General features: G+C 35.9%; 1 protein-coding gene across 9 annotated transcripts in view; it reads right to left on the bottom strand.

Annotated features, from left to right (window-relative positions):
• Window positions 1-5,610: 5,610 nt before the first annotated feature.
• Window positions 5,611-19,785, bottom strand: part of elavl4 (ELAV like neuron-specific RNA binding protein 4) — a 96,546-nt gene continuing 82,371 nt past the window's right edge. For 7 of the 9 annotated variants that reach the window (XM_015379814.1, XM_015379811.1, XM_015379810.1 and 4 more), the window contains 2 exons: window positions 11,540-11,578; window positions 5,611-6,905 (listed from right to left, as the gene is read on the bottom strand). In XM_015379814.1, coding sequence (XP_015235300.1) covers window positions 6,578-6,905; window positions 11,540-11,578 — 367 coding nt within the window. In that variant the 3' untranslated portion in view covers window positions 5,611-6,577. The remainder of the gene's footprint in view (window positions 6,906-11,539; window positions 11,579-19,785) is intronic. The other 2 variants (XM_015379813.1, XM_015379812.1) reach the window with 1 other exon arrangement.

Here is a 19,785-nt window from a genome sequence, read left to right on the forward strand (position 1 = left end):
TTTTTTTTACAGCTTGTTTTGCTCAAAATTTTGTATATGATTTTATCTCTGCTCACAAATGGTGGATAATTTAGGTCCAGAAAGTAAAAACCCATTATCAATCTCATTGGACAGGTTTCTATATTTGGCCAGTTTCAGACACTTATTAAAAGACCTGATCGGCAGGCTCATCTCAAACAATTATAATTTATTATATAAGTTAAATATTTTTTTAAATCCTCTGATAAATTATACCATAAACAGAAATGTAAGACCGTTATGTGCAAAATACGTAATTGGGCCAAATAAGGACATAATATACTGCATCACTGCAGCATGGCATGGAGGCAATTAGCTTGTGGCACAGCAACAGCTTGCCTTTATACCTTATTTTAGTCCATCAGCATTGTTTTGTCAGGTGTATTTTATCTATCTCTTGGTCAACCAAACCCTAAACTAATGCATTCTTTATGGGGTTTATGGCCAGCTGGTTTACTGGTCAGTGAACATGATCATTGAACCAGCTTTTGGTAGCCTAAGGAGTGTAGACAGGGTCCAGGTCCTGCTCTAAGATGAAATCACCATATCAGTAGAGCTTGTCAACAAAAGGTGCTCTATAATTTCTTGGCAAATGGCTTCATTGACTGTTGACTTCAGGAAACATGGTGGGACATCAGCTAATGGCTTCTCCAAATCATCACAGTGTGTGGAGACTTTCCTTGTACATAGAGCAACATAAAACATATCCCCTCTCAGTCTTTGTCAAGACTCTACAACATTCATTTCCACATGAAAAAGTAAACTGCACTTTCATCCAAAAAGTACTTTGGATCATCATTAAACTAGACCATAGACATCAATGTCCATGGACTCGAACCAGTAGTAAAAACAAACAGGATGCCTGCGCTTAAAGGAGGGAAGAAGAAAGTAAAGGTATATTTTCCTGTTAACCTTTTTAAACACTCAAACTCTCCCATTAACCAGTTTAAAACTATGTTCATACAGCAGTTGCTAATGCTAAATTTCAATTTTGTCTGAAATGCAATCTTGTTGGGGTGGTCTTCATATTACTTATTAATTGCAACCACCAGTTAAAGAATGTGAATGCCAGCGTCTCAGTGTTATTATTAAACCCTGGAGAAAGGAGAACTGACAGTATCATTGCTCCATCATCAACAAAAGAAGGGAAAGCAAAGGCTGTGTCAGAACGTCCAACCTAACCCCTATATAGAGCCATTATATATGAATAAACAAATGTTAAGTGGATGAAAATGTTGTGGACCTGGTAAAGGACTGCTTCTGTTTTCCGGAGGTAGCAGCTTTTCTTAACTTGCAGTTTTTTTTATTCTCCCACCAGCATTTAAACTTTAAATATATTTTATGTTTTTACAAGTTAGCATAATATATGTGTAAAGTTCAGTTTTTGCAGATGATTTCAGTTCTATTTTCTGTCGTGGCAGTATTTCTTGTGTAGAGCAAAGTTCCTTTATATATACAGTATTTGATATATGTTAAGCTTTAATGCATTTGAAACTTACAACTAGCAAAGTAACTTACAATGCATTTTCGATTAATGGTTTATTAAATTCAAATTCTTTCCTTCAATTTTAATATATTCCATCAATTTATAAAGAGTACTTATTTTCAGTGCTGTGATGTTACCGCCAAGTAGCATAGGGTGCTGATGTTCACTATGAAGCAGAGCCTGACTGTTATTCAGAAGAGAAGGAATGAAGGAATGGAGAGAGCCATGCTAAAGCAGAAACATGAACCAACCGATTGTCCAGTTCAGGATTGTTTACTCTGGTTAATGTCAAAAAGGATGAAGAACGTGCTTCATGTGTTTTTAAACATAAGCAATTGTTGAATGCATTGCTTAGATATTGCCCATTAAACCATGCTGCGCGGTAGAGCAGCATCAACTTCTCTGCTTGAAGACGAGGATGTGTTGACAGAAAAGGGGAGGGTATTACTCAAAAAATTTATATAATGATAGAAAAAGCAATTCTAGCAACATTCCAAAGCATTGCAGATTGTGAAGGTTTTTGTAGTCTAATGCACCTTATGGAGTCAAGTATTAACATTCCCCTGACAGTAACCGGAACTACCCGTTTAAAAGTGCAAGCAACAGGAAAAAGTCTCTTCCACCAGTTTGTTTGATTAAACCAAAAACAAATAACTATAAGATGACAGCAGGTCAGAGCAACATGCCAAGTCTTTATATGATAGTTTTACATTGTGCTGCCTACATTTACATCTATTTGATTATTCAGTCAGTATTTAAGTTCAATCAACTTTGGATGAATTCATTGATCGATAATTTGCATTGCTTAAAACCACCATGTCTGCATCCTTTACCAAAACAATGTTACATAAAAAGAAAAATATTGCAATTTCTTCTAGCCTTTACATTGTGCTACCCTAATGTATATTAATGTTATCCTCATATGATTGTTGAAGTATCTGAAAGTTAATTTCTTAATGACAAGCAACCTCCAAGTTTTTAACACCTCATTTTATTGTCCCAACATTCAAAAGTACAAATAATTTAAACACAACAGTTTTATGAAAAAGAAAAAACAAACATTTACAGCAAGATTTTTATTTTGTTTCCAGTTTCAGAAATGACCTAAACTAGCAAGGATAACATGAAGTCATTCATCGCAGTAATTGGATTAATAATAAGAATACTAAGAATAATAGCAATAATAATCATAATAATCATCATTGATAAGTGTTAATAACATAAGCAGGAGAGAGTAGAGAGAGCCGTGGTCACGGGGCCCTGTGAACATTTTTTCATCTTTTTTGTCTTTAAAGATTTTCTTTATAGATTTTTCAGATAGTAAATAAACACGTCTCAGGAGGAAAATGAAAACTGACAAGAGCCTAGTTCCTCTGTTCACCTTCCCTCCTCCACTACTGGCTGCGTTGTTCCTACTGGCAGGTTGCCACTATAAGGCGCTATGGGGGGATGGTGTGAGCCATAGGGGTCGGGCATAGAGCGAGGTGACGCAGCCCCATGTTTCAAACACACACAGACACACTTAACATTCACTCTTTGAAATCTCCATCACATGGTCACTCAGACATGTTCAAGGATGTGCACTGAATGAATACATTTAAAACGTTTTCACTTCACACAGAAATCTACTCCAGTATGCGGACAGACACATTCACTTCGACAAAAAGTAACAAACGTGCACAGATGTGCATCCAAACAAATGTGCACGTCTTGGGTTTTAGGTCGGGAACACATTCACACATCCTAAGAGTTGAAAAAGTCACACAGAGTACGAAATACACACATCAGAACATTCTACTGGGGTCGTTGCATAATTCAGGCTCCTGACGCAAGTGAGGAGCATGAAGGGGTCTGGTTGGTCTGTTGCTGTGTAGACGTGATAGGAAAATGGGTATGATGATATCGAGATGACCTGGCTTTTCCAGATGGGAGAGAAGGATGTAGCTATGCGTGTGAAAGTTTCAAATGCTCCCCAACACACTTCCTTCATGTTTTCAAGCCTCAACAACAAACGGGAAAAAAAATTATTTGTATTTATACTTCTGGAACCTTTCCCTTACCTTTCAAAATATACAATATATATCATATTAGATTATATAAAATATAGACTCAGAACAATCCCCTTTTATTCTTCCAGAGTTTTTCTCAAATATAGCAACAACTGCTGCAAATAGCAGTTTGTGTGCAATTGTAACAACTTTTTAAAAGATTTGTTGGTGTGTCATTTGAAAACATGATGAATATTCTTAAAATAAGTTTTGACTCTTAAATGATTTGTTTAGTCCAGTGCAATGAATGGCCCTCAATCAAAAACTTCAAAAAAATTGAATTCTACCAAAGTCTCTAAGAGCTGTACGTTAAAATGTTTTTTTTTTTTTTCTTATTCTTATTTGTAACAGAAAACTGAAAACTATGCTTTCAGACCCACATTTTTGCATAAGGTTTCATCACAAAGCGGTAGTAAGTGGAGGGAGGGTGTGGACGGAGTGGCTTTTTTAGAACTACACAAACTTATCACAGGTTATATTGAACCAGAACAACTGTTTATAACATTCTAATAAGACTAAACTTTATTGAAAAAGATCTAGAGATTTCATTTTTAACAAGACAAGGAAAAAAGCAATAGCAAATTTAACTATTAACTAGGTTATGCATAGCGAGTAACTGTTTCTAGTAATAAGGGAAGAGCGTCCCCCAACCCTCCAAACATTTTTTTCAGTTTTCTTGACTTTTAGGTTTTTTATATTGTAATTTTGATATATTGGTACAAAGCACAAATGTACTAAAAGTTCTCTCAGTGCAGTGGACTACTGGATGAGCCTCTCCACTAGTCGCTTTGTTCCCTTTTGCTCAGAAACGCCCCCCTCCCTGTACCAGAACCACGCAAATACACAGACAATGAAACAAATAAATACATAAATACACATAGAAATCAAGAAGTTAATAAATATTGAATAAATACAAATAAATAGAAAAAATAAATAGTTTAAAAATAGATAAGTAAATAAACAAATACACTTATATCTTTAAGATTTTGTTCAGTTTCTTTTGCTGCAGTAGTTAACTTAAAAGTTAATCCAATTTTTTTTTCTCCACAAGCAACATGACAACAATTGAACAGTTTCCTCACAATCGTTTTCTAAATAACTCAACCACCACTTTATAATAAACTGTCATATGAAAAAGACAAGCTCAAACGAAAGAACAGTGACAACTCAGATAAGTACAGTAGATATTGTAAAACAAATGTAGACTGTATATATATTTATATATATCATCTATTTGTACACAGCAAATAAAGACACAGTTGTCATAGATCCTTTTTAAGGAAAATATCTAGACTAACAGAACTAGCTAATCATCATTAAATTTTGACAAACGTATCACGCTCAGCAAGTAACCTAAAAGTCAGCAAGCAAAACAAAACAAAGAAAGAAAAAGAAAAGTACAAATTTGTTCAGTGATTCTTACAAGGCCCCAAGTCAGTTTAACTTCCGCATAGAAATGGTCTCACTGGATTTGTGGGCCGACATTAAACAAATATTAAACAAAGAACAGCAGCTAAATTTAATGCCAACATCAAAGTATTTTTCTTTAAACAACACATAGAACAACAAAGTTGGATATTTAAGATATGTGAATAATGTAGTATAGCACCTACGGTTGATCGCTAAAGGAAGTTCTCTTCAAATGTTAAGTTCACAAACGTAGAGCAAAGAAAATGATATAGATAATGTATAATATGCTCTTTAAATGGATAGATGTGTATATATCTATGTACTGATATCTCATATTGACTTGTGACTAAAATCAGGAAAACAAGTGGACAAAAGGGTCTTCTTGCTTTGGGCTCTGGACTATAAGGTTTATTAGGCCTCGGAAAGACCCCTTTCCCTTCCCTTTTGGGTATCGCTGTTGAATTATGCACTAGTACACGTGAAAAAATTACCAAAATCACCTGCCTCCATTTGCATCGTCTTTTTCACAAAATCCTCCTTTCTACAAAATCCCGACCAAACCCGGTTTCACCAAAAAACAACAATCTCTGATCCTATAAAGTACCACGGCAGAACGACAAGACAAGGTGGTGCCCCCTCCCGCCCACCCCGGCCCCCCAGTTAGCCAGTCAAAATATTTGTCTCTTTTTTTCAAATCCAGATTCTTGTAAAAATTCTTCAATAATTATTATTTTAATTATCATTTATAAAAATAGATCTTCTTTCTATTTATTTTTATCTTTTTCTAAACGCATTTTTTTTTCCAAGCAAAGAGATCTTCTCTTTGGCAACAGTGTCTTTTTTTTTTTTTAAATCATTTTAAATTACTTAACATGTCATCAGGAAAGCTAACCCATCCCCTCCCTCACCCCATCTCCCTGAATCCCAGTGAAGAAAGACATTATGTTTTGTTTGCGATACAAAACAAAAACAATGTTAGAAATATTTTTTTTCTACATCTGAGTTACAGGGATTATAGAATCCCATTCATAATCAATACGGGGAAGCTTTTAAATACACGCTACAAATGAATGAATGGTTTCACCAATTTAAAAAAGAGCCCCCTCCCTTTTACTGATCAGGGAGGTATATAATACTAACGACAGTGGATCCGGATTTACAAAAGAAAACTAAATCCTGAATCAGACAGAGAAAAGGCTCTGATCTTAAAAGGACGTTCTCTTCTCTGAAATACGGGGATTTGCTACTGTTTACACAGAAGAGAAAATATATTCAACAATCACAACAAACAAAAAGATTATACAACAAAGAGAAGCCTGCATTATCACAGGAGCTTCGAAAAAACTTATCAACATTTTCATCATTTCATTTTTGTAATACTCAGGCAACATTGGCTTATAGGTCCAAAGTTATAATATAAGCCATTTATAGTTCAATTTGTTAGATGGGCTGTAGGCTGCTTTCTGTTCCGGAGTTAATTCTGCTGTTGGATGGCTGTAGTCGGGTGGTGGTGGTTGAAGGGACCTAAGGGACAAGTGGAGGTGGAGGGGAGGGGTCGGAGGGCAAATTTGGAGCAGAGAAAGGCTCGGGGCATCTCCCTCTAGCTGTCGAGAGTTCAGGACTTGTGTGTCTTGTTAGTCTTGAAGGAGACTTGCAAGACACGGTCGCCCAACCTGTAGCCGTTGAGGCTGGCGATGGCCATGGCCGCCTCATCGTAATTCGTCATGGTGACGAAGCCGAAGCCCTTGCACTTGTTGGTGTTGAAGTCACGAATCACCTTTACGTTGTTTACTGCACCGAACGGGCCGAACAGCTGCCAGAGCACGCTCTCGTCTGAATCCGGGGAAAGGTTGTACACAAAGATACACCAGCCGGTACCCGTGTGCCCGGGGATGTTCATCCCCACCAGGCTGGTCATGCTGTCAATGGTGATGGGAGAAAACCTAAGGGAGGAGGCAGAGTGGTGGGAAAGGACATAAGCAGGTAAGTCTTAACACAACCAGTTATGACATAAAGAGAAATTAACTGCAATTATAGGGATTATCAAGAATGTTTCAGTTAGGTCCAATTTAAACTGATTTAAGCAAAATGAAGCTCTCTTAGGGTCTTCAAACTAGTGTATCTAACTAAACTACAAATGAAAAGTTTATTTCAGTTATTCAATTTTAAAAGTGACATTACATGGATTTTTTGCTCAGTGACACATTTCAATGATTTATTTACCATTTTATTAATCTAAATTTATATGGCAATGGTGCACATATAATAGAAACTTCAAATTCAGTTTCTCACAACATTTGAACAATATATGAGACTCATCAAAATAGATTCTTGGTAAAGAACCTTTTTTCGGCTTGCAAGGATTTACACCATCATGGGAAAGCTAACCTGGCCTCTCCCACACAGTGGGTGAGCAGCAGAAGAGATTTAATACACAAGAAACCTGCTGTTCACAGAGTATTGTATCAAAAAGTATGGACGGAGAGTTCAGTGAAAGGAAAGAAATTGTCAGGAAATGGACAACAATGACCAAATCTTGAGTGTGCTGCCAAGCAAAACCCAGTCAAAGGTTTTTAAGGTATTCGTAACATTTGGACCAGAGCAGGTCAGAACTTCAAAGGACATTATTCAGAAATCTGTTCAGGATACAGGCTACAGATACCACTTATGTTCAGCCTCAGTTGAGAGAAACTAAAATACTTCAAATATATCCCTCAGTTTACGATGAATATGCACAAGATTTTCTTTTTGTACAAAATTAACAAAAATTTACTTTGCAATATAATTAAAAGTCATAGTTTAGACAAAAACAGATCAAATTTTACATTAGGGTAAGTTGTTCTAAAAGACTAATACTAATAGCAGTATAAGAAGCGTAAATACCAAAGTGCATGTAATATCTTAAAAACCTTTAATCTAAAAAATGTCAAAGCAGTTAATTTTAACAGATTATAACTGAACTTTTATTTAGGTAGTAAAACATCCTGTGCAAAAGGGCTGTCTGGATCTGAAATTGATATTGGTCCGATGTCCGCCAAAAAAACAAATATCGTGATTTATTAGCCTCATCTGAAATCTCTGATATAACCATACTTATAGAAATACATTCAAAGTTTAGGTAACCTATTGCTTGATAATAAATGGGTAAATTGCTCTTATACCTATAGTTGTTGACTATTCTTCTTTAGAGTAATATCACTTCATCAAGCCTTTTCCAATATCCAACAATACAAAATAAGTACTGAGAGCAGATATGATTGGTGTTGATTGGGTTAATATAACTTTGAGTACCTGTCAATACTCAAAGTTAAATCAGCAATATCATATCATAAATTCAAACTTGTATAGGGACAACCCTTCAAATTAAGCTTATAGTGGGAAGCATATGCTGAGTATTTTTGGTGCAACTGTCTAATTGAAATTAAGAACATGGTGGTAGACAGCAGCCCCCTATCTGGCCCCTATTTGAATATATATGAGGACACCTGGGGAGTCATTTGCTGGATTAATATTGAAGACTTAACTTGCTTTTAACAAAAAACCTGCTTTAAAAATCGATATCATTGCTCTCAACAGGCAATAAACCTCAGTTTCGCCCTGCAAATGTTGTAAGTGTGAATGATAAACTACATACTATGCCATTATATAAAGAACCTATATGGTAAATTATATTTTGTAGGTTTGTAGTATGAGCACAGAGCTGTCAAAAAACCCCAGATTTCTATGCAGAGCTGCACTTCTGCTGAAGAACATGCAGATGAACTTTCTCTCTTTGTGTCCATAAGTGGCTTCTTTCTGTGCCAAATTGCAGGAAGTTGTTGAATCAAACTATTGCTAGAAATTCATCAAAGATCATGCACCAGCCTGCTAAATTTGTTCTCATTCGCCTCATAATCTTTCCCCTTTTTCTTACGATGCAAGAGATTTGATTCTTCAGTTGACTTCACTTAATTGCTTTTCCGCTAAAAGGAAAAGGAGAAAAGAAATCCTGGCACTTTTAAATAAAAGGTAAATGAAATAAAAAGGTTAATTTCTTATTCCAGCTCCCTACAAGAAACTACTATAGGCATTATTGGAAGTGCTTTAATCGAGATTTCCGCTTTACTGCAGCTGTCTGGGAGTAGGAGCCTTCTCAAGAAAAAAAGAGGCGGGGGAAATGGGGAGCAAACTAAATGGAAAATGGAAGCACTTTACAGCCCAGTGGCATTAAGGTACAAAGTGTATTCCTCCCCCTCCTGCAGGGTGTTCTGGTCTCTTCTATTTCAGAGCTCGTGGCACTGATCGATAGTGCTGCTTGCCACATGGACCCTCAAGCCTTCTCTCTCCTGTGTCTATATATGGTTGGCAATCACTGCGACCTTCCTGCATGACTTTGGTCATGCAGAGTCTGCCTCTGGCGTTTTGGTCAATGGTGAGAAATCTAAAACGTGCATTCAAACGTGTTAGCTCTCTGGTTGAGCCAGATGTAATATTTTACAAATATGTATGTCAGATTAGATCATGTTAATACAAAGTATACAGGGTGTATCTAGATATTTTTAATAATAACATTGTGCCAGATTTTATATTTGTAACCAAAACATTTAGTAAACAAAGTAAAATATACTTTCAGAAAACATAATATAAAAGTTCAAAAGAAAGAAAATATTTTTTAACATCTATGCATAATGAGTCTCATATAGGATTTAATTTATCTATATTATATTCTATATACTGTGCTGTATAGACACTGTATCCAGAATCAAAATAGTTGATTGAGGCTCCTTAGCATGAATTACTTCATCAGCACATCATGGTATGGAGCTGATAAGCTTGTGGTTCTGCTGAGGTGTTACAGAACTCTGGGTTGTTTTTAACAACAGTTTCCACCTCATCTTTTATTTGGTGGTTCTGTTTTTCATATCTTGTTGGTATCCTTAGGTTTTCTATAAGGTTTAAGTCAGGCCAGTTGGTGACAAGTTAGAGTACAGCGATTCTATGGTACTTTTTACTTGTATTCCCCTTTCTAGTTTTTCCTACCAGTCAACTTTCTGTTGATGATTGGTTAAAAAAGTTTGTACATTTAAAATTCCTTTGGCAAAGACTTTCACAACCTGCTGAATATCAGTAAAGAAATCGGTTATCAGTTATTTGTAGTCTGAATCTAGGCTACAGCATAACAATTGTGCTATAAAATATTTTTTCATTGATCAATATTGAGCAATATTTCATTTAGGAAACCATTTTTTCATGTCCTGTAAGCCATATTCAAGTCCAATAAAAAAAAAAAAAAAAACAGTTTCACAACATATCACTGTGTGTAAAAAGAATTGATAAGATTAATTGATAAAGTTCCCAATTACTGAGATAAATCAGCTACTTATTTCAATTTATGCAGATGCACCTTTAGATAAACTGTTTTTATCTCTTAAATTTAGAAAGAGCTCTGCATTACCCTGCCCGAGTTAAAGCATAAACAAAGCTTATTTCAAAGGAAGTTGCTAAACATGTCTGCTGTCAGGATGTGGGAGGGAGTGTTCATGCATGTACATGTGTGAAAACATGTATGCAAGTATATTAGACGAAGCAGGACCAAACACTAACCTGTTACAGATGAGACCAGGGGTTGCATAGCAACAGTATAGCTGACCAGATACCTATTCCATCCCTTCTAAAGCTAAACCATCCACCCCTAATAAGACTATAAATCTATAAATAACGCTTCTTATTTGGACATCATAGAATAAACAAATATAACATTTTCTTAGAGGCTTTCATTCAACTGACTTCTGTCACTAGTGCTTGCAGCATGCAAGATGGCATTGTCAGCACATCAAACATCTATCACCACAGTAGGTGGTGCTCTGAGTTATGTAACACCTTTGGTAGCAGGACAGCAAAATGAAAGATGGGAAAGAAGGAAATTGAGAAGAGCGGTGCCGAGCAAAGCTTGAGCTGTCTGCAGTGAAACAGCATTTCCTGTTTCCAGCAGGGATCCAAGTTCATCCAACCTTATCACATGTCTTATGTTATAACTTTTGCAGAAACTGCAAATATATAAGAGATCAGTGTAGAATTTTGTCAATTCTTACATAGTAAAAAATGTGCATTTTATAATAATGAAGAGGGTGCCTAGAGTGACTATAAAATGAGAAGGCAGGAGAACCTGAATCCCTTCGAAGTAATACAATGAAATAATAAAAGCACACACCTAGAAATGATGAGTCTTAAACCAGAGAACAAAATTCGTTAAATACACATACACAACCCAAAACAATTTAAACAACACCAGCACTTGTCATAATCAAAACAAAGGGAATTCATCACCACTAAAAACAAAGACTGACAGTTTTCTGTTTGTCACACCTCATGTGCTTGGAAGGGAATCAGTTCAAACCGACGGGCAAAAAACAAAACAAAAAAGGAAATCAAACAAAATAGAAAAAAACAACAATGCTTTTGACCTCAACGAAGTTCAAACTAAAAATGACTGCAGAAACCACAAGGAAAACCAAATCAATAAAAGGAAGAAAAAAAGGAAGTTCAAAAATCATCGAGTCAACATGGACATCTGGCATTGGGAGAAGTTTTTAATTACCTCTTTACGCCATAGGCCATATTAAGCAAATTGTCCAGCCTGTAAAGAGAAGGAGGGTTCTGGGGTTAATGGTGGGCAGATGGTCGACTCAATCAATGGAACTAATGTTAAGTCCCTGCAGGAACTCCATGGACCTCCTCACTCAAGAACAAACAAACCCATATATAGTTGGTCCATTACACTGAGAAGCCCCAGCAAGAAATGCAATCATCAGTCTATGAATCTACATTACAATCAGTATGGTCTGCATTTGGTTGCTCACTTGCTGAGCAGGCACTGCATTAGCTAATGCCAAAGCTGTATGCTTCAGGGACATTCAGATTATTCCAGAAACTTCCAGTTACTCACTATACAAGATTACATATGTACACCAATAATTGCTTATCTGTAGTTATTTTACACCATGCAATCTTCATGCAGAGTGTGAGCATGGCAGTGCATCAGACATTACTGGCATGACAGTAAAGCCAGAATGACGCACCATTGCAAATCATTTATTTTCATACCTGCAATAATTTGAAAGTGGCTTTCTGCACATGTTATGCAACCACACTGATGGTTTCTTAGGGATGAAGGTAAATGAATTTTGTTTATCAAGAGTTTTTAATTAGTGCTCACTCAATTAAGAGATTACCTAAGATGGCAAGGAAATGATCCAGAGTTCTGTCAGTGTAATGGTTTGGCATTTGAGTGATGGTGAGTGAGAGAGGCGATGATGATTAATTGGTTTTCTGTGTGGCACAACAAAAAAAAACAACATAACTAGATGTTAAAGTAGCCATGAAATTGTGAGTGTCTGTCTTTGTGATCAGGATCAACCTTATGAATGATAACAGGTGAGGTGGAAAAGCTAAGTGTTAGACAAATGGCGTCCATCTGAAAGCGTTAGCTTTTGGGAGAGGTTTCGGTTTCATAATAGTTTCAGCCTGTCGGGTTCTGGCGTTGCGGTCAGCCAGTGTAAATTACAGTATCGGAGCGCTTGGGGTTCAGGAACCTGTGGGCTGTGTGAAATGTTGGCACTGCTGGATGGATGCAGCCTGCTTGGTGACTCAACGACCTTCATTTTTTACTTGGGTCTGGTCTGCCTCATGTCTTATTAACTTCTCAGGCCTAATGGATAGAGGCCACGGCTTATTGAGCAACAGCTGGGCAGCGACGGCTCATTCCTCTTTAAAATGCTACAAACTCTGACTTTGACTCGACTTTAAAGACTGTTTCTACTTATTTGGTTTAGTCAACAAGGTTAAGGTTATTTTTCTGTCAAAACCTTATTTTGCTTCTAAGATTTAAAACCGACTTCCTGAAACTAGCGCTGATAATTCCTGTTACATTCCTCCAATCTTTTGCACAATTTAAACCCATGTGAGATATTCATTTGTTAAACTGTTTAGAATTCACTATTCTACCTAGAAACATGCATAAATTACAGACTGTTAGTGGGTAAATGATCTTAACTTTGGCTTTAAAGAGAGTTCCACTCATCAAAATTAAGCAGTGTTGTTATATTAAAATATAATATTTATATAAAATATGAATATCATAATGATATAAAATATGTATTAAACTCCATATTATATTGAAAATAAGGAAACAATAGCTTAACCAACATCTTTTTAAGTCAGGGTAGTTTGTTTCGACCTTAGCTGGGTACATCACTGCCTCTAACCATTAGGTCCTATTTTTTCTATCCACCTCTTTTTTGACAGAAATATAGACACAAGCAAGTTTCAAGTTTTTTATTGTGCAAAATTTCTTGTCAGTCACTTTCAAGTGCTGGCAAACTAACTCTTAATTTTCAACTTTACAACTTTACAATAGCAGATGATACAACAAGACTTAGTACCATCTAAATCATTATTATGGCTCTGCAGAAGAAATGGTTTACTTGGAGTCGGAGTCTTTTAATCATTGTCGCCTAAAGAGAGCCAAATATAGATGCGAGGCACCATACAACCTGCAACCATGCTGGATAATGACAACTCCTTTGCCTCTGATTAAAATCCTTAAATTTCAATGAAATTAAAATAGGACCTGAATAAGGCTACCCGATACCAGAAAGATGGCTGGGCTACAAGGTCTAAATAAAAGCTTCAAGAAGATGTGTCAAGAGGTTAGGAGACATAGCTAAGTTAGGTCTTAAATTTTGGTACCAACAAGGAATTTAACCTTTTTTTTGAAGTGCATTAATGATTCTTTATTTGAACACCTATAACTTCTATTAAGTTTATGTTAGTTCACCCCGGGGAAAGGGAAGAGCCACATACAGAAATCAAAGTGTTACACATTCGTTTTAACGCATCTGAACACAAGGTGGACAACACAATAAAATCTTTTTAGATGAAAGATTCCATTAGATTTAGTGATGTGGCAATTTTGATATAAACGAAAAAAACAATGTTATAGTTTACTGTTAAACATAGAGTTTGCTTTATAAGGGGCATCATTTTGCACACTAGTAAACTGCTGTTACATTTAAAACTTCTTTCTTTATCAGGGAAGCCACAGCATATCTTCTCTTTTATCATCAACGATTGTTACATTTATTCTCTGGATTAGAAAACCATCATGATAAAATAACTTTTTGTGTATCGTCTTTAAAAAAATGTCCAAAATATTAAGTCATAACTCAGAGAAACCTCTACATTGGTATGTGTCTCTGAAGTACAATTTGGTATTGAGATCAAAATAAGTAGTATGGAATGTCTCTCATGGGCAGCCAGGGCTGGTGTTTAATCAAGTTATAAAATGGTTCTTAAAATATAAACTATTTGCTTGTTACAACCAAAGAGCCAATGTAACAATGGTTAATATAACTGTTTTCAAGTATATCACTTGACCCTCCCTCATTTTTTATTTTGTGTTTTTGTCTTGAGGATCATGATGCATGTTACTATTCTAAAAATAGATAATATAATATCCTAATAATACTATAAAAATATCAACTGATTAACTGCTGCTATCTCACTTATTGTACTGAGGAGAACCTTGCTTACAATTGATGTTAAAAAATGTCCTTTTAGACTACCTTTTTAAATATCATTAGCTGTTTACTGCCAGTTTGTTCAATGTAACTAACATTTTAGATCAATGCCTATTAAACTTGGAAATAAGGTGGTTAGAGGCATATTATTTAAATCAACATAACCAAAAATTGTTGGTTGTAAAAAAATAAAATTATAAAATAAAATATTTTTTATAACACTTATGAAGACTGTAATACCAGCTCCTGATCTGCTTTGTTGACCATTCCATTAAAAAGTAAGAGTGATAGAGATTAAGCACAGCCTCAAAAATAGGGAATTCCTAATCCAATATAGATATTGGATATCAGTCCAATATCCTGCAAAAAAATTAAATCAGATTATATCAGCTGGCATCTAGAATCTCTATTAGCATACTGATAAATACGCTCAGCTTCAAAGGTTTATACAACCCATTGTTTAATAATCAAGTGGTCAGTTGTTCTCATACCTGATGAAGAATATTGTTCTCTGATAAATATCCATTGATAAAACCTTTTTGTAACTAAAAGATAAATAATAACAGTATATATAATTTGTGCTTATATCCTACTAAGTCAATATCGGTATTGGTGCAATATCTGTATCTTTTTGGAAATCAAAAAGTTATGCTGTGACACACCTAAATAGAAAGCAAGGTGGGTTTGTAAAATCAAATAATATCTCAGTTAATGTTAACTGTTATTACCCTGAAGGAGAGAAAATAACTAACAATGCAATGAGTAATCAAGCTTCTTTATATAATCCCCTACATCCTGCAGTGGGGCAATGACTCAAAGTGTGGGAGCTGCTAATCAATGGTTTAACTTGAAACAGCTCCTCTCCACCATCTCTGAAAAAGCAGAAACACGTCCTGCTTTAGTTATGGATTAAATGCCCCTAAAGGGTCTTACTATAGTTTTTAAGTGACATATTACTGCAATTTATTGCCCATACTGTTGGCTCACCCTTCAAAATCTGTCACTGTACAGGCTCCAGTCCCCAGCTCCTAGGCATTCAGACTGCATTACAAAATTTGGGTCACTCTTAGCATCACACTGGATGTTATTTACATTAGTTTAAGTGAGAAGAGCAACAACTACGTAAACAAAGTGGTAGGTACTGTAAAATAACATTGGTAGATATAGAAATGCTTCATCTACAGAAGTAGCCATCATTATGGCAACAGTAATGCACCACAAACTTCATGTGGACTTTAGATTAACCCAAGAACCTAAATCCTTGGATAGGGTTGACATGGACGAAAGGGCTGTATCCAAATCTTTCAACATTATATTTATGCAGTGGTGTAAAGAACTCTATCACTGTCTAAAGCAATGAAAACATGAAGTGACAGATCATGCCTTTCTGTTCAGGATCCAAACAGGAATATCTGGATTTGATAGTTATTAGCAGCACAACACTTACCTAACTGCAAAGTTTCAAGTGTAAATATTGGTTTCTAATTGATGATTTTGTGGGTTGCTTCATTGGGAGTTCCTGTGAGGAAATTTTTTTTCAAAACAAAACATTCTGAACAATTCAATACTCTCAATTCTATGAATCCCAATTTGAGTTTCCTGTTCAAACATGACGTCACATTAATGCGCCAATCAAGATTCATTGACATATGGAATAGGCAATATTAGGTAGAATGAGGTTAATTGGTTTGCGCAGACTCCAAATGTTTTTCCCACAATAACAGAACTGCTCTAAGCAAAGCATGGTTTCAGATTGACTGCTTGGACCTCTTCACAGCTTGAATAACTTTGAAACCTCTCCAAACAAACCTGACAAACGTATGAGAAGAATCAAGCTGCACCATCAGTCATCAGGCTTTCAAGCTTTTGAAGTTCATGGATGACACCACTCTCATCGAACTTATCTCTGATGGTGACGAGTCTGCCTACAGGTGGGAGGTTGACCATCTAGCAACCTGGTGCAGGGAGAACAACCTGGAGTTTAACACTCTAAAAACAGTGGAGATGGTTGTGGACCACAGGAAGAACTCTGCCACAGCTATGCCCACTACCCTCTGTGACTCCACAAATGACACTGAGGAGTCTTTCCGCTTCCTGGGAACTATCATCTCACAGGACCTAAAGTGGGAGCTGAGCATCAACTCCCTCACCAAGAAAGCCCAGCAGAGGATGTACAGTACTTCCTGCGGCAGCTGAAAAAATTCAACCTGCCAAGGACAGTGATGGTAGACTTCTACTCCTCCATTATTAAGTCCATCCTCACCTCCTCCATCAACATCTGGTACACTGGCGCCAAGGACAAAGGCAGACTACAGTGTGTCATGTGGTCTGCAGAGAAGGTGATTGGCTGCAATCTTCCATCTCTCCAGGATCTCCAGGACTCTGAGGGGTGCAGGGAGGATTGTGGCTGATCCCTTGCACCTCGGCCACAACTATTTAAGTCACTTCCCTCTGGCAGGAGGCTGCTGTCCATCAGGACAAAAACCTCTCGCCACATGAACAGTTTCTTTTCATCTGCTAACAGCCTTATCAACAAGGCCCAGAGACCCCCGTGACACTGTCACTGCCTCTCTCCCTCCCCTTATCAGGACCCTGAAGCTACACCAACGTAGCATCTCCAGACCTCCTGCATTAAATTAACACACAGCCTACTGTGTTTATAGTACATAACTACATATTACTACACACATAGTACTATATATTGTATATTATGTGTTTTATATTATGTATAAATATAGATCCTGTATTCTGTATATATATCTAATTTGTCTGCACCATCAACACCAAAGTCAAATTCTTTCTAAGTGCAAACATACTTGGAAATAAAACTTGATTCTGAGTTCTGAATTAAAAGATGTGAATGATTCATTTTTTCTATCATAACCACCTATTTTGACTTCAGTGAGAATTAACAACTACTACAAACATAATTTTTATTCTAACTAAAACGTTTATTAAATAGATAATAGTCTAGTAGCTCTGTAATCTTTTAGAAGCAATTAAATACTGTAAGATTTTGGCTGTAATTAAAAAGCATACCATTATGAACTCCTGCAGAGATTTGTCTCCTATCAAAGCAGTAAATTCTATCAAATTATTCTAAATTTATTTATCAAGTATATTCATATATATATATATATATATATATATATATATATATATATATATATANATATATATATATATATATATATATATATATATATATATATATATATATATATTTATATATACTTAGTTTTAACAGTAAATTAAAATAGAAATATTAGCTAATATATAGACCTAACCTGTGTGGTTACCTATAAGGTAGTTTTTTTTTGTGCCTAGGATAGCCATAAAATCCAAATGCAGCCTGAAAACAAAGAGCTACAGAGGAGAGAAGGATATTCAGAATCATTAAAATAGTAATTAGCCCATTATGTGGGAAGGGAACAAAACAGTCTTCTTTGTGGGTAAATGAGTCAATTGGAGAGGAAACTCAGAAGAGAGGTGCTCCATGCCCAGGAGCATCAAGACATCTGCTGGCCATGGGGCCACAACAAAACAACCTGCTGCAAAGAGCTGCTCCCTTCCCCTCCTCTCCCTCACATTTATATGAACACACATGGATGTAAACTCACTGTGCCAACACTCTGCCAGCTCTTTACACTGCCTCTACAATCTCCACAGGAACAATAGTGTTTTTGTCCTCCTCATCAATGCAATCTAATGGAGAAAAGGGTGATTTTTTCCCCCCCTTTTCTTTTCTAAAACAAAAATCTGTTCAATTAAAACTGGTTCCTGCCCTGAATATAATAAGGGCAAATTTGCTAATTACTAGCATTAGTTAATGACTGAGGATCAGAAACATGCCTGGGATGTAACACTAGGTGTATTGTGTTAGAGTCAATTATTTTTGCTTTCTTGGATGGATTGTGCAACAACATTAAAACATGATAAAACAGACCCGTATGAATTTGTCGGACAATCTGCATGTTTTATTTAGGGTCTTTATCCAGTTTCATAACTGGGACATAACCCATCATTACAATGCCTTTAAATAAGGAAGGTTTGTACATGTGATACTTGTTTCTTTAGTTAAAAATGTTATTCCTTTGATTTTTTTTATTTAGGGGTTTGTCTGAAGTTGATACTGCACTAGCTGTATTACAGTGATATTCAAAATGTTAACAATTTAAGAACCATTTAAGGTATTGGTTTGCATGAGATACTATATGGAAGTAGTGTATGATTAGCTTAAACTGAGAGCATACACTGTGTGCTCTATTATTATGCCAATGTGCTTTTTGATCACATCACCATTTTCATTTATAACTGCCAACTCCCAGCTGGATAAATGTTAATGCTTTTTGGATTTCAACGTATCAGGTGATGGGTATTTGTTACATAAGATTTTAAGAGTGCGTTCCTTTTCCAGGAATGCAACCCTACCTGGACTGCCCAAAAAAACAAGATGGTCAGTGCTTGCAGACAGGGCAAAGGAAGGAGGGCAGATGACTAACCACCGCTCTACAAGAACACAACTAATTCTAAACTCGTCAGAACCTACAGCCAGTTTTCAAAAGAAATTTTCTTTGAGCATGCATCTTTGTAAAAGAGAATATTTTTGAAGCAAGAAAATAAACAATGACTCCACTGTGCCTCCATTATATTTATTCTTCTTTATTCCATCTTAACCCAAAAATGAAATAGGACATTATTTTATCATCTTCATTAAACTGTTGTGATTGTTCACACCAACAGTTGCCTATTTCAAACATATGTATTCTCATGAGAAGCCTCGATCTCGCTTTGTGCTCCTTTAACGATGTTTGTTGATATTTTGGATTAAATGAGACAACTTTTCAAAACTGTAATCCAACCTCAGTAGCAACCATGTTTTTATGCTCTATTTAAAACCTTTAACACTCAGACAGACAATAGGTCAGGTTATATTTTCACATTTCCTTAGAAAATGTAGAATTACCTAAATTATTTATTTGCCTTTACGATGAAGAAAACAATACTTTATACATAAATGTTTTATATAAATGCCTTATGTTTTTAATTTACCTTTTAAAGCAACAATGCATAAATTCTAACCCAACTGTCGATTTGAGATATATGAAAGGATTTTTCCAGGTCAATTTACAGCACTTGGGATGTATAGATGCTACATGCGGACTGTGCTTTTTAAAAACTATCTATCTATCTATCTATCTATCTATCTATCTATCTATCTATCTATCTATCTATCTATCTATCTATCTATCTATCTATCTATCTA

This window comes from Cyprinodon variegatus, unplaced genomic scaffold (genome assembly GCF_000732505.1).
Source record: "Cyprinodon variegatus isolate N-32 unplaced genomic scaffold, C_variegatus-1.0 Scaffold200, whole genome shotgun sequence".
Lineage (NCBI taxonomy): Eukaryota > Metazoa > Chordata > Actinopteri > Cyprinodontiformes > Cyprinodontidae > Cyprinodon > Cyprinodon variegatus.